The following is a 16,063-nucleotide window of genomic DNA, read 5'->3' as shown; positions in this document are numbered from 1 at the left end:
AGCCAGGATGGTTTCGATCTCCTGACCTTGTGATCTGCCTACCTAGGCCTCCCAAAGTGCTGGGATTACAGGCGTGAACCACCGTGCCTGGCCAAAAATACTCTATTTTTTAATATTCTACATCAAAGCCCTTTATATTAGAGGCGATTTCATTTTTTTTCAAATTGTTAAACACATGACTGTGACTATGACTTAAATATGTGACTCTTTTGTGAAAATTTTAATAATTAATTTCAACCTCAATTTGTCCTACTAGATATTTTTTTCTAGTCATAAAGTTGAAATAGAATGTCAAACAATTAAAACAAAATATATTATTTTCACAAGTATGGAAGGCAACAATAATCTACTGGGAATTTATTTTCCCAACTTTATGGCAGTTAGTGGAATGTGGATTTAGTAAAATTACAAGGGCTATTTTTGTTTTAATAAATATCGTTTATTGTTTTTTTCTTAGATCAATAACTGTGTCTCTTAGACAAATCATGATAACAATATCCATATGATTAACCAAGTGAAAAAAAAAACTGCAGAAAAGTAAATGATAGTAGTAACACACAGGGCACTGTAAAGGGAAGAAAACTCATAGCCAAAGTAATTATAGATAGGGAGTTTTCAGAGAACATAATGTGAGGTTGGAATATAAATATATGCTAAATTATTCCATGTGTATTTCACAGCTGCACTCCAATTCTGACAAAGGTGATGGATCTGTCAAGTACATCCTTACTGGAGAGGGTGCCGGGACTATATTTATCATTGACGATACCACGGGTGATATCCACTCAACAAAAAGCCTAGACAGAGAGCAGAAGACCCACTATGTGCTTCATGCTCAAGCTATTGATAGACGTACAAACAAACCTCTTGAACCTGAATCCGAGTTCATCATCAAAGTGCAAGACATCAATGACAATGCTCCAAAATTCACAGATGGACCATACATTGTTACTGTGCCTGAAATGTCAGACATGGGTAAGAAAAATCATTTTTGTGATTATGCAGTTAACATATTTTGAAAACCAAAAAGTCATCTTTAGAACACCAGTTTTTACTTGTATATATATCTGGAGGGGATATAAATATGAAGTTTCAAAATATTTTAGTATTTTTTGTGGCATGAAGTGTTAAAGACTATTGGGTCTAGCAATTATAATATTCATTGAAATTGATTTCTAATCATGTAAGTGTAGGTAATAGTTGGGTCTCAAGGGGAAAGAAACATTTATAAATTTGAAAACACGTGGAATACTTGCTTAATTGATATGGCCCTTCTATCACGTGAATTCTACATGTATATTGTTAAGAACATACCAGCACTGCACAATTTGATTATTTGCACAGAAGAAAGATTCTAGAATGTCTGAAATTTTTGTCTCCAGGTCTTTTAAGCTTTCAGTGTATGACCAAATTATAATACCGTTAATATATGTTGCTACATTAATCAATAAAACTTTTCAGATATTCCTAAGCATTTATATACCTTATTTATTTAAAAATATATGACAGCCCCGTGAAGTATTTTGAATATCATTTTTAAGATGTGCAAACTGGCATAAATAATTAAGCCACTTTTGCAAATTCAGATGTTTAGAAAATAGCCAAGGAGGCATTATTCCAGGTTCAGCTGAATGCAAAGCCTACACTGCAGCCAATAGAACCATGATCCAGGGCCTGAGCCACCCTAATGATCTGGGGCTTTTTCACCACTCACTGGTTTCTGTGGTGTAGCTATTTGAATTTATTTTTGTTTATTTTTCATTTCATGGGATGATTTTTTAAAAAGTAGTTTAAAAATGGTTCTTCTATGATAATACTTTTCGACTATATGAGACTCTAAGGTTTGTAACATATTTATTGAGTAAAGATTTAATATATTTAATTTTACTGCATATGTATGAGTATTGTTTTAGATTGAGGTTCTTATAGTCACTTAGTCACTAATCAAATCAGTCTGTGAATTTGAAATATATATATGTGTATATATATATATATGTATATATATTTTTTAAAAATGGAAGATGGTAGCATCTTTTCACTCAACTCCAGATTCCAGCCCATGTTAGTCTTCTTGAGCTGGCAGGTAGCTCCTGCAGCCGCTGTAGGAGCAGGTAAGGAAGAGAGTGAGGTCTTCTTCCTTAGCTGAAGTCTCAGAGGAGAAAGCAGTTGCCAAACTCCTTCCCTCTGGACCACAGCAGAACACAGGAACCAGCCTGCAGGAGCCACAGAGAGGCCCAGAATACTCTCGGGCTTATTGATCTCCAAGGAGATTCGAGGGGGAATTAAAGCCTTTAGCATTTTTTAACCCTGGTGGGTGAGAGTTTGCATGGGAACTCAAGGACAGAATTCTCTCTGCCACATCAAGGAACTGATACCCACAAACCTAATCTCCTCTGCCTCAGGAAGGCAAAGAGCTGTATGGTGCTCCCACCTGTGAGAGTGCTCCTGGTGAGCTATTTGCAAGACAAGTAAGGGCCCCAAGGAGCACAAAGGAAACTGTCATAACCACAGGGGGTAAAGCGCTAGAGAGAAAAACAGGCAAAGCAGGCATTACCCAGAAAGACAGTATACTAAACAGTAGCCAATATGAGCATTGGAGGGCTTTTACAGACTCCACAAACAGATTTCTGTAACTCAGAGCCTTTTGCTTTAAACAAATAAGTAAATAACAACAACAAAGAAAATCAATATATGGATTGAAGGCATGAATGGTAACTGATTAGACCTGAATTATTGTCCTGGTACCTAAAATCATAACTGACTAGAAGAAGTAGCTAATAGCCACAGAAACAAATAAAATTGTGGATATTGTGGGAAAAAGAAAGGAGATTTAGAGAACATATTCATTAGACCTGTCATGTGAATAACATGTGTTCTTAGAGAAAAATAAAGAGCAAATGGAGGGAAGGAGCAATCATAATTTTTCTTGAATAATATACTGACTTTACAAGTTTAGTAGACTTTCCAAGTTCCAGGAAGAGTAAATAGAATAAGAATAAACATAGGAAAATCCTGGTAAAGTTTAAAAAAAAAAAAAAATTTTAAAAACATTCAGATTTTTAAAAATTAGGTGTGAATAAAAATGAATATGTTACCCTCACATTTATTACATGAAATAGAGGAATCTGATAGAGAGTTGAGTCCCATTTACAGCCTACAGAGAAAACACTGAAGCCCCAAATCTATTGTTCAGACAAATATGATCCATCAGCTAGGGCAAAATAAATATTTGGAGAAGGATCTGGAAGGTCTATTATTCTCCTGCCTAATTTAGAAAAACATTTGAGAAAATAGTTGAAATTAAAAATAGTTGAAATAAATCAGAACAGAGATCTAAAAGTCAAGGAAAATAACAGAGAGGAAAAATGTTATCAGTAGTGAACTCTGGAATACGTGTGTGTGTGTGTGTGTGTGTGTGTGTGTGTGTGTGTGTGTATACACTGAGTTAATACGAATGGATATTTTTGAAATATTGTAAAAAGATGCCACATAATCTATGTGAGAATCATAAGGCATAAAGTAATTTTTGCAGAAAAGGCTGTGAGTTGAGGACTTGGGAACAAGTCAAAGTCGTCATCTGGGGTTTGGGAAGAAAGATGGGAAAGGTGAAAAGTTAATATTCTTAAGTTTTCTTACTGAGATGAGTATGGTTGAGGGACAAAAATTTAATATCTGAAAGTAGTAGAGAAAAAGGACAAGACAGAGTAAGTTTCAACTCTCTGTGCTACTGTGGTTTCAGGCAAGATTCTATTGAAAGAGTTATTTTATGGGAAACCTTAACTGAATATTGGAAATTATATTTTATCAGTAAGTTTGTGTGTGTGTGTATATATACACTCATTACTGTAGGAAAACCAATACATAACATTCATGGTAATAACATATAATAGATACTGTAACATGAACGCATAGAGGATGATATGAAAGTGGAGGGAGAAACTCACTTTATATTGTGTTCGTAAGAATGGGTGATATTTTCATTAACTCTGATTTTTGTTTCTTTGGTTTTTTTTGTTTTTTTTTTTTTTTTGAGACAAGAGTCTGGCTCTGCCGCCCAGGCTAAAGTGTAGTGGCATGATCTTGGCTCACTTCAACCTGTGCCTCCCAGGTTCAAGCAATTCTCATGCCTCAGCCTCCCAAATAGCTGGGATTACAGGCTTGTGCCTCCAGGCCCAGCTAAACTTTGTAATTTTAGTAGAGACAGGGTCTTGCCTTGTTGGCCAGGCTGATCTTGAACTCTTGGTCTCAAATGATCCGCCCTTCTCGGTCTCCCAAAGTGCTGGGATTAGAAGTGTGAGCCACTGTGTCTGGCCAACTCTGATTTTAGAAACAAAAAGTTGATGATATTATAGGCAAAGATCTGCAGACAATGGCAGGGGGGAGCAAATCTGTCCTGCTCTCTGTTTTTGTGCTTTTACTGAAACACAGCTACACTTGTTTACTTGCAGATTGTCTGTGGTAGTTTTGGCACGGCAATGGCAGAGCTGGGTGTTTGGGATGAAGGTCATATCGCTGGCCCACAATGCCCAAAATATTTACAGTGTTTTCTTTTATTAAAAAAAAGAGTTTGCCAGTCTTCATTGTAAGCTACTATAGGGAGATCAGAGGCAAGGAACAATTAGAGGATGGTGTCATAGTTTTGATAGACAAGGTATCTGCTGATCTATAGCAGTTAGTGTTCTGCCAGCCCTACTGGACTATATACATATAGACAGAAATATAGCGTTTGTTACAAATATATGGGATCATGCTTCTTCCCTTTGGGTAGTTACTGTTAGTTATCTAATGACTATCCAGGCTTCCCTTCTGTGATACTAAGATAGCCTAGTTTTGTTAGAGAATACAGATGTGTTGCAGAATATGCATGTACATGCACAGAAAATATCTAAAGGAAATAGACACACACACATTGTTGAAGGTTTGCTTCTAAACACTAGGTTGTGGCTTTATATGGTATGAAAGGAATAAGTGGTTCTAAATATGTAATAAAAATCATTTTTATAACACTAACACTTAAAAATATACTGGTTTCTAACGCTAACTGAAGACTAATAATAATGTAAGCAGGTGACAACAAAATTTTTATCAACATATGGTGCCTGATGAAATTACTTTTTTTATCACATACTCATTAATTCAGTTTTGAATCATTAAAACAATCTCTCTCATATTTATTCAATTCTTTCTTGAGTGAGAGAGAGAGAGAGAGAGTAAATGCACTTTATGTGCTGAGAGCTGTGATAGTGGCTACTAATAAAATGGTTAATGAAACAAGACCACTATCTTTGAACAAACTGCAGATTTACAAATAGAAAATTTCAATATGGTGTCTGATAAGCACCAAAATAGGGGAACCGTAGACTTGGACAGGGGGCCCCGCTTGTGGATGAGAGAAGACGTCCTCAGTGAATCTTAAATAATGAATGGTGATTTATCAGTGAGAAAAGGTGAAATAAATGGACATTTGACATACAGCATAAAATGATTAAAAAATATAGTCCAGCTTGGGATATGTGTTCGTGTGTGTGTGTGTGTGTGTACCCATGTGTGTGCATTTGTGTGTTTTGGGGAAATAAACAGGAAGATCATGCAAATAATAGATTTTCTATATAGCTTTGCAAATATGTAACAAGAATACAGAAAAGGCAGTACCAGAGACTTCCTTGGTGTGCAAGATTTTATCAGATTATTGTTTCTTGCATCTCTCGCTAAGTAATGATTATGGAGCCACTCCAAGTAATTGCAGTCTGCTATATTGCCAGTGAGAAAAGCATAATGTGGTTGTATATTTCTTGTCGGTGGGCAATAATCTGCCGACAAAGTCTGAGACATTGCGGATGGCTCAGTACAGAAAGATGCAAAAATAAACTGAAGTGGTTTCTAAAGCATGTTTTAATGTAAGATTTGTATGTATCTTTTTGATCTACACAATGTAATTTCACCAATTATCTAGGGAATTATATACTCCTAGGAATGAGTTTTTCAATCTTTCCGCTATTGACATTTTGGACTGGATAATTCTTTGTTGTGAAGGTCTTCCCTGTGCCTTGTAGGATGTCTAGTAGCAGTCATGGCCTGTACCTAATAAATGCGGTAGTGTTCCTCCCACAACCACAAAGTGGTGATGTCTTCAGACATTGCCAAATGTCATCTGGGTGACAAAAATGCTCTCAGTTAAGAACTACTGCCCTAGGGAACATGCAATATAAAGAAATGAAAATGTCGAAGTAGAAACACAAATTGAATAATATATTTGTTAAATTTATAATCCTGTCCAGAGAGACTTTCATAGTGCCAGAATGCTCACGCCATGAACTTTAAAACAGAAATATGTTCTATCTGGCTAGGTAAGAAATTGCGGTGTTTAAATATTAATTGTCATCTTGAAGTGCACAATAGTATGAAAACACTGAGGAAAGTCGTGGAATAAAATGAAGTTATTTGCACCCATAGAAGGAAGAGTAATGGCGTGGCTACTTGGGAGCCATGATGGCTCTCATTAAAAAAAAAAATTGTGTATTGTATAGCCTGCATTTAGAAGACCCCTTGAATTATGTTTGGTTCCTAGTAAGGTACTGCATGTCATATATGTGTGTGTGTGTGTGTGTGTGTGTGTGTGTGTGTGTGTGTGTGTCATGTATATATACACGTATATATGTATGTGTGTATATATGCATATATGACATATATACATAGATACATAGATGACATATACATATAGATGTATATATAGATGTATATTTACATGTATACATATGGATAAGTATATATATACACATACACTATATATATTTATCTAAATAATTAATTTCAAGAGTAAACATGTGAACAGAATGGCATTATAATTATAATATTATTGAGGGCAAATGTAACCTGGATTAATCCATAATAGATGTACATATTTGATCAATGCAAATTTGAGATTTTAAATTTTCCTTTTTTTGTGATATGCAGTACATTATCATGTCAGTCTTGATCTTTACCACCTTCTATCAATTATTTTATGGAATTACTTCTTCAATATCTTTCTCTATAGTTACATTACATGTCTCATTTGTATAGTCTTCAGAACTGACAGTTAAAATATGAGATAATGAGTTAATGTGTTTATCACGATGCAAAGATGAAAATGACCATGAGATGAAATGATACCTGGTTTTCCAGTCAGTCATCAAGTGAAAGTTTTTAGAAATTAAGATGAATAAAATTGTATTTGTAAACGGTATTACACTTTTCACATGAAAAGCACATCATAACTGACTAAGAAATTTAGCAATAATACAGACATAAAATTAGCAATAAAAAGCTGGTAAAGGTGTTTGTCTTAATTGTGTGTATCATATCTCTTTTATTTAAAACAAGAATAATTTTGTCTCTTCTCTTTTTATGGAGACATTCTCAAATTTCTGCAATTATAGTCTTGCTTTCACCTAGAATCGGGAGTTTCTATAATTGTATTAACTTAAATTTGTTTCTATTGCAGTCATTATTTTTTTAAAAAATGTTTTAAATCTAGAAGTTGTTTCAAAAAAATCATATAACAGATCACAATGTAATTTGGCAGAACATAAACTTTACTACTTTCTTTTTCAAATAAATATTTCTGTATGAAAATGTATAAATTTTTAACTCTTCTGTGTATTAGTAAAGTATACCTATCATTAAATACCATTTAAAAGCATTTAACAGGTAGTGACAGGTTATAGAAATAGTAATTTTTAATGTATGAGAGAGAATAAAATATTGTATTTTAACAGAATTATAAGTATACATTTAATAAACTTTAGGTTCAATATAACAAACGTATTTTTGCGGCTACAAAAAGGAGACTGTTTAACTGCAAAGTTCCTTTTTCTTGGAAATGTATTGAAACATCTCTAATCTTCTTCATGTCTTTTTTTTTCACCTCCAATCTCTAAGGCCCCAGGCTGTTCCATTTGCAGCTGTGTTTCTTGCTGCAGAGCAACAAGAAGAGACACCAGCTGTGCTGACTTTATTGTGCTTCTTGTTGGAGCGCTGATTTAGTTCTGCCCAAATATCTTGGGATGTTCACCCTGGACATCTGCCAAGATTCTAGTAGCCATTTAAAAATCATTACCCTGGGGCATGATGTTCAGAATGGGATCATTTCAATAAAGTACAGCCAGCACTCTAATTCTACATGGAACATTGTCGTATTCATGAAGAGACACATTGGACAACTGACAAACCAGAAAGTAGACAAAATTTTGCAAGTTTCATAATTTTCTTCTTTATTTGCATAACTATTCTTCTGTGTAAGTTAGCTTGTTTTGTACAAACCAACCCACCCACAATTTAGTAGCCACAGACAATATTGTTTTATTTGCTCATAATTTGGTGGGCCAGGCTGCTCTTCCGCTAGGGTCATACATTGTGCTGTAGTCATCTAGGAGCTCGAGCAGCGCAGGTGCCTCCCTCACATGCAGTGGCGGATGCTGGTTATCAGCTGGTTTTTCTGGGGTCTCAGCTGGGTGGCTTGTCTCTGATCCATGGTATCTCATCCTCCAGTTAGGGACCTGCTTCGTGTGCATTCTTAGGGCGGTAGTTGAAGAGGATAAGAGCAAAAATATTAAGGGTTTTAGAGAGGAGGCTCAGAAGTTCTGTTTTTCCACTTTTGCTGCATTCTGTTATTGTATCGCCTCACTTGAAGCAAGATATTCTGTAAATATTTATTGAACAAGTACATGACGACCTTTTCCACCTACAATTACATCTAGAGGAAAGATTTTGTAGAAATATTGGCTCTTAATTTTTGGAACATAATTGTTCCAATATCTGTTTCATTGGGTAAAGATTCTTTTTATTTTTTTTACATATCTTTAAATTTGTTGTTGTAAATTTAAAAAAGGCCCAATAAACCAACGGAGTTTTTAACTTTTATTCAATGATTGATTGATGTGATTTACTAGGTTGCATTTTACTCTTCAAGTGATTCCTCAGTCTTTCCATTTACTTTTTTTAAACATATTTTAAGTTCAATGGTATATGTACAGGATGTGCATATACCTATGTGACACATAGGTAAACATGTGTCGTGGGGTTTGTTGTATAGATTATTTCATCACCCAGGTATTAAACCTAGTAACCATTAGTTATTTTTCCTGATCCTCTCCTCTTCCCACCCTCTGCTCATTGGTAGGCCCCAGAGTACGCGGTTACCCTCTTATCATCACTTACTTTTTATGAATGTAGGCCAGACGTGGAATTCCCTGATAAAACTGGTCAATTCGTAAGAGAAAATACATATTTTTCTGGATAAATTGGGCCACATTCATACAGATTTAATTGGTACATCATGTGTTAAAAAATATGATAGCAAAAGAATGACTTTCATGTGTATAGGCCTCAATGTAGAAAACTGAAACACAAAACAAACCAGTTGGAGATTCTTGGCAGTTTAAAGAAGCAGGTTATGCATAGGTAATTCTAAAAAATATAATAAGTGAAATTATTACAGTGATCAATGGATCATTGAGGTGTATAATTTGGCTTTGGAATGTAGCACTTCTCTAAAGTAGAGAATGTCTTTTTTAAAGAAAATAAACAACAAAATATTTACTACAATTGATCTTAGAGCAACCTTGGCTTATTATTTTAGCACCTCCCACCTTTAATTATAAATTACTTTGAAATCACCTGATATTATAGTGGTCTGTAGGTCCCTTAAAAATATATTTTAGAAATCTCAGTATCATGTGCACCTAACAAAGTGTCTAAAACTAAATAGGTAATAAATAAAATATGTATAGAATGAGTAAACCCAAATTATATACATTTTCACAGAGACTGAGGACTATTCTTAAATGTGACATTTTTCCTATATTTATCATATCCATTCATGAGTCGATTTTCTCATTAGAATCATTCTTATTAATTACATAAATTGACTGGAATGTCACATATATAGGTCATAATAATAATTTATGTTGTTTCTTTCTTACTGAGGAAATAGAATAAAGCAAAAAATCTCAAAATTGACACTTGTCATTATTCAGATATCACTAAAAATATTAATCATTCGACGTTGTTGTCCCTGTCTTTTAATCAAAGCATACAAATTAAAATTGTTTGTATCATTTTATAAGTTGAAAAAGATTTTAAGCAAACGCTGAAATTACTGTATTAGGACATATACTGAAATTTTATTTTATTTAAACAATCAGGATATGTGATAATCCCCCTCACTTTTAATTGAACCTGATTTCTAATTCTGTTTGGATAATTTTTTTGGGGGGGGGCATAATTTTGGATAGTTTTGTCCATTTCCTAGGAGTCGGGTGTTCAGTGAATGTTCAGTGATCAGGCACAGAGTGAAAGCTCAATGTCAGGGATGTGGAGTAGGCCCAGTGATTAGATATAGAGTGAAGGCACCAAGTAATCTGAAAAAAACACACACATACAAAATGACCAGGTTTAGAGTCAAGGCATAGTGACCAGGCATAGAGTGAAAATGGCACAGCAGTCAGATATAAACATTGCAATCAGGTATAGCTGGAAGATGCAATGGTCAGGTATAGACAGAAGACAAAATGATCAGGTTTAGAGAGAAAGTACAGCATCAGATATAGTGAGAAGATACAGCAATTGGGTATAGAATGAATGCACAGTGATTGGGTGTAGAGAAAATTCACCATGATCAGATAGAGAGTGAATGCACGATGGTCAGGATAGAGGGGAGACACAGCAATTGGATAGAGAAAAAAACACTGTGAAGGTAGAAGGTGAGGGCACATCACGGAGAGAGAAGGCCCAGTGTGGAAGAGGACTGGCAGTGCCATCACGGGTCCCTACTGCTTTCTACCAGACTTCTGTGTTCCCACTGGTTTTCAGTGATAGTCCTTGATCATCATGAATTCATTCTCTCTGTTGTAATTGCACATCTTCTTGAAATCCTCTGAGTCTCTCTCAGCCAATTTCACTTCCTATTTTAGTATATAGAGAAATTTTCTTGTACTCATACTCTGGCAAGGAGAAAACTTTGAAATCCAGTTTGGATATTATTGTCCTGTACAAGCTAAATGGCCAATTTAAATCTTCTGCTGCTGTGCCACACAGAAACACCATGGAATATTGTGGAAGTTGTGACCTTTCATAAAGGGGGTACTACTCTCTAAGTTTATCACAACAGTCCATGTAGATACCAAGAAACAAGCACCCCCACACATAGAAGCAAATGTGATGGCTTTTGTTATACGCAATGTTTGTGGTAATTTATTATGTACTGTAGAAAACAAACACACACACAAAAACTAGAAAAATCTAAATATGCAACAATAAGCCATGTGGAATGTAAGATAGCTACAGAAATTCTATTAAACATCTGTTATTTTAATTATATAAGAATATATATTATAAAAGAAGATATCATTCTTTATCTTTCAAGATCAATAATTTACTAGAATATTACTCTGTAGTGATTCTTCTGTGTCATGTCTCCCCCACATGTGAAGCTATCTATAATTTTTTTATTTTTTTGAGGCAATGTCTCTCTCTGTTCCCCAGGCTAGCTAGAGTGCAGTGGCACGATTATGGCTCACTGCAGCCTTGATCTCTCAGGCTCAAGTGATCCTCCCACCTCAGCCTCCCACCTAAAGGCGTGTACTGCCATGCCTGGCTAATTGTTGTATTTTTATTAGAGTCAGGGTTTTACAATGTTTCCCACACTGAACAAAATTTTAATTGTTACGTTCAAGTGTTCCTTATTAGCGGATTTTGAATTCTTGTGTTGTATCTTAATAAAAATGTCCTGGTCCAGTATTTCAAGTGCTTTATTCAGAGATACCAACTGAAATTGTTGATTTAATTTTCGTAGTTGTCATACATACTCAAATCATAAATGTCTCATCTGATTATTTCTAAAATTCTTTTAATTCTTTCCTTCAATTAAATTACCTGAATTTTCAAAAAAATAATCTTTTACATAACTGTCATGTAGATATCCATGAAAAATTATTGGGTGGGGTAAAAATGCACAGTGTTTTGTTTAGTGTATGTATATATGCATAAAACGATATTATAGCCCTTTGAATGAGCAGAGATAGAGTTATAGAAAGGCATGCAAGACACTATTCAGGTTGCTTTCATTAAGAGAAATAGCACTGGACTTGTATTTATTTTTCTTACAAAGTATAGGTGTGACTTCTCTAACTTAAAATATCCAATATCGGCCGGACGCGGTAGCTCACACTTGTAATCCCAGCACTTTGGGAGGCCGAGTTGGGAGGATCACGAGGTCAGGAGGTCGAGACCATCCTGGGTAATAACACGGTGAAATCCCATCTCTACTAAAAATACAAAAAATTAGTTGGGCGTGGTGGTGGGCACCTGTGGTCCCAGCTACTTGGGAGGCTGAGGCAGGAGAATGGTGTGAACCCAGGAGGCGGAGCTTGCAGTGAGCGGAGATCACGCCACTGCAGTCCAGCCTGGGTAACAGAGCGAGACTCCGTCTCAAAAAAAAAAAAAAAATCCAGTATCATCAATACATTTAACAAAAAGAGATTGAATGGGAGTGGTTCCCTATTGTCTTTTCAGCAAAGAGATATAAGAGCAGCACTTATGTTGCGACTGCTTTATAACTAAAAATACACTTGGAATCAGATTCCATGTGATTAAAGCAACCACTGAGACCAGTTGACAGCGACATAAAGAACTTAGTGATTCCAAGCGACGTTTCATGAACTCTGTTCCACCATGTTTAATTTTCTGTCTTAAATATACATTTATATAATGTGGTGAGCCAATAATATTCTACTGTCTATACTTTTATTTACCTGGTTAGATGCTTTGCAAACACTCACCTGTGTTATGGAGGGTAGTGACTCAGCAGCATTTGCCTCCGAGGGAGGACAGCTTGCAACAAAGCCACACCAGCCCAACCACATTTCAGAGTATGTGAGTGAGAAATCAACTTTTATTGCTTAAAGACTCTAAGATTTAGGGTTTGTTTGTTATTGCAATATAACTTACCCTTAGATATATCTTTCTGATATGTTACCCCTTGACATGTCAGAGACCATATTCCAAAAAGAAACCATAAATATTTCAAAAAGAAACCACAATAATAAGATAGGGTACCAACAGTGGATAAGAGATTCCAAAAATTCCTAGAGCACTGAAGACATTGAAATTGGATTAATGGGCAGGGGGTGGGCAGCACGGGGAGATAGATCAAATGTATAGCCCTAAACATTAAAGGAGAACATTATCTTGTCCAAGAAAGTCCTTGTAAATACAAGACACCTGGACAACTTATTAAATTGAAGCTTTCAAAATAAAGAAGAGATTTTTTTAAATCTCTTCTGTGCAATCCAAGAAAAAATATTTTTATTCTACCATAAGGCCTTTGGTGAATTTTTCTGAGGATGGCTCAAAAAAGGAATATTGTGACACAAGAATTAAGCAGAAATTAACTTCCAGTAAACCAAAACGTCCATACCACAGGGGGACAAAAACAAAATAAAAGAAAACAGTCTTATCAATAGACAAATATCACAAGTCCCCCTCTTCTGATGCAGTTACTCCTGCTTTGGAAACAGAAGAGTATTCAACAAGCTTGGAAAGAATATCAATGCATTCCAGCCACACTTACTAAGAGGTAGCATTCCAATTGAAAGGGGAAAACATAACTGAGTTTTTAAATGATAATGTGCTATTTCTCTTTCAATCAACCAGCTGCTTTTTTTTCTTTCATTTTTTTTGGAAATAAAGCAACAAGATAAAAGACAAGGATTAAAATGAACAAACAGAATAATGATTCATTGCAGAGAACACTGTGAAATTTTGTTGCATTCATTAAACAAGAACAGCATAAAGTTGGCACAGGACTTTTCTTGCCCCATTTGCTGGACCTGCAGCAGGGAACACCCCACCTACTCAGCCCACTGGGCTCAGCCCCTGGAAGGAGGGAGCATGTAAGCGAGCAAGTGTGGGGTCTGGCCAACTGCTTTGAGCATCAACACATGAGCAAGTTCTGTGTGAAGCTGCAGTCAGATCAGGTGTGTCACCCTGAAGGGAATTTGATGATGCCCAGGCAGTGATGCCTGAGACACCCAAGCCCCAGAGCGGATGTTACAGTATGCTAATTAGCTGTCTGCTGTCCAGTGGAAAGAGGCATGTTAGCAGCTCAGTCAGCCTTTTACCCTGCTATTGCCCACAACTCCAGGACTGGCATGGCTCCGGGACTGGCTTGGACCCGCTGCTGCTTCTGTCATACGAGGCAGCTGCCCTCCATCGGCAAGGTCAGAGGGCCAGTGTTATAGACTTTCTGGGCACCCTCATTTGGTGGGTCTTAAGCTCTTGTCCCACATCCAAGAAGAATGAGGTCATACTGATAGTTGAAAGGTAGTGAAGGCAGAGAATTTTATTGAGTGACCAAACAGCTCTCAGTGGAGAAGAGATGGGAGAGTTGAGTTGTCTCTCCTGAAGTCAGGTCATCTCTCTGTGTGGCTGAGTCTGCAGTTTTTATAGGCATAGGATAAAGAAGTATGTACTGATCCATTCAAGAGTTTGGAAAAAGGTTAAAACAAAGGCACCAGTCAAAGGTGGGAACAGTGTAAAAACAAGTAGGAAAGGGTAGGTATATGTAAAATAGGTGAAGGGTGAAGCTCAATCAAAGGAAAGCACCACAAAGAGGAAGACAGGTTCTCAATCTGGTCTGTGAATTTGACTTGTAGCTTGGTCTTCAGGCTTTGAACTGTCTTTAGCTTGAAGATGAGGTTTCATGGCATACCCGCCCCTGGTATGCTTAGGATTTCTCTGCCTCCTGCCTGTGTCGTTTCCTCCTCTGAAGAGGTGCGTCTAACTGCTGTTAGAATAGGGATCATGACTGATATTAGCTACTCCCTGCTGACAGGGGATGCTGTTTTGGGAAACCGGAACTCAGATTTCCCTCAGAGGCCTATCTGAGGGTTCTTGGTAAAAGGAAGCTATCATCAGAGGCTCCAGTTGTGTGACCATTTAAAGTTTGACAGCCTGTAGGTGAGAAGAAACAAGTTTTACAAGGTTAAGTATGCATGGATCAAATATTAACTCCTCACACAAAGAAGAGTTAAAAGGAAAGAATCTAGTGCCGAAGATAACTGATATAAAAGATGAAATATACTAATCATTCTGAAAACAATATTGTGTCCCAAGCTGTTTCACCCTGGTGAAACAAATTAAATCTTAGATGGGAGCAATTAAACTTTACAAGAGAGAGAACTGTTTAAGGAAGCAGATATTCCCATGGGTGTTCAGGATTAAGGAGTCCTTCATAAAGATACCTTATGGGCTTCATTACTATAAAGGCTAAACAAGAAATGCTTGATTTTGATGATATAGCTGTGTCACAATTTATTTTATTTATTTATTTATTTTTTTGAGACAGGGTCTCACTCTGTCACGTAGACTGGAGTGCAGTGGCATGATCATAGCCCGCTGCAACCTTGAACTCCTGGGCTCAAGACCCTCCTGCCTCAGCCTTCTGATTAACTGGGACTACAGGTGTGTGCCACCACATCTGTATAATTTTTTATTTTAAAACCTTTTTTTTTTTGTAGAAACTAGGTATCTCTATGTTGCCCAGGCTGGTCTTGAATACCTGGGCTCAAACTCCTGAGCTCAACTTGGCCTCCCACAGTTCTGTGATTATAGGTATGAGCCTATAATTTTTTTTAAATTATAGGAAGGCACTAGGCCTTTCTCATAGTTTTAAAAAATGCGTTAATTTATTTTTTAATTTTTTGAGGCAAGGTCTCACTCTGTTACCCAGGCTGGAGTGCAGTGGCACAATCAGGGCTCACTGCAGCCTTGTCCTGTGATGGTCAATTGACTATCCTACCTCAGCCTCCTGAGTAGCTAGAACTACAGGTGTGCACTCCCAGGTCTGGCTAATTTTTGTGTGTTTTGTAGAAACAGGGTTTTGCCATGTTGTCCAGGCTGGTCTTAAACTACTGATCTTAAGCAATCCACCAGCCTCAGCCTCCCAGCGTGCTGGGATTGCAAGTGTGAGCCACCATGCAGGCTCATGCATTAATTCTTGATGCTGAAACCATTACTTTCAACT

The 16,063-nt window shown here is 36.5% G+C and overlaps 1 protein-coding gene across 3 annotated transcripts in view; it reads left to right on the top strand.

The window, feature by feature from the left end:
* Positions 1-16,063, top strand: part of CDH18 (cadherin 18) — a 525,645-nt gene that overhangs the window by 250,228 nt on the left and 259,354 nt on the right. For 2 of the 3 annotated variants that reach the window (XM_054488979.1, XM_054488981.1), the window contains one exon: positions 681-975. In XM_054488979.1, the coding sequence (XP_054344954.1) occupies positions 681-975 (295 nt within the window). Of the gene's footprint in view, positions 1-680; positions 976-16,063 lie in introns of those variants that run through there. The other variant, XM_054488980.1, reaches the window with a different exon arrangement.

The sequence above is a fragment of the Pongo pygmaeus genome, chromosome 4, assembly GCF_028885625.2.
Source record: "Pongo pygmaeus isolate AG05252 chromosome 4, NHGRI_mPonPyg2-v2.0_pri, whole genome shotgun sequence".
NCBI classification, from domain to species: Eukaryota; Metazoa; Chordata; class Mammalia; order Primates; family Hominidae; genus Pongo; species Pongo pygmaeus.
Note: the sequence above shows the minus strand (reverse complement) of the source record. Positions and strands in the feature narration are given on the sequence as shown.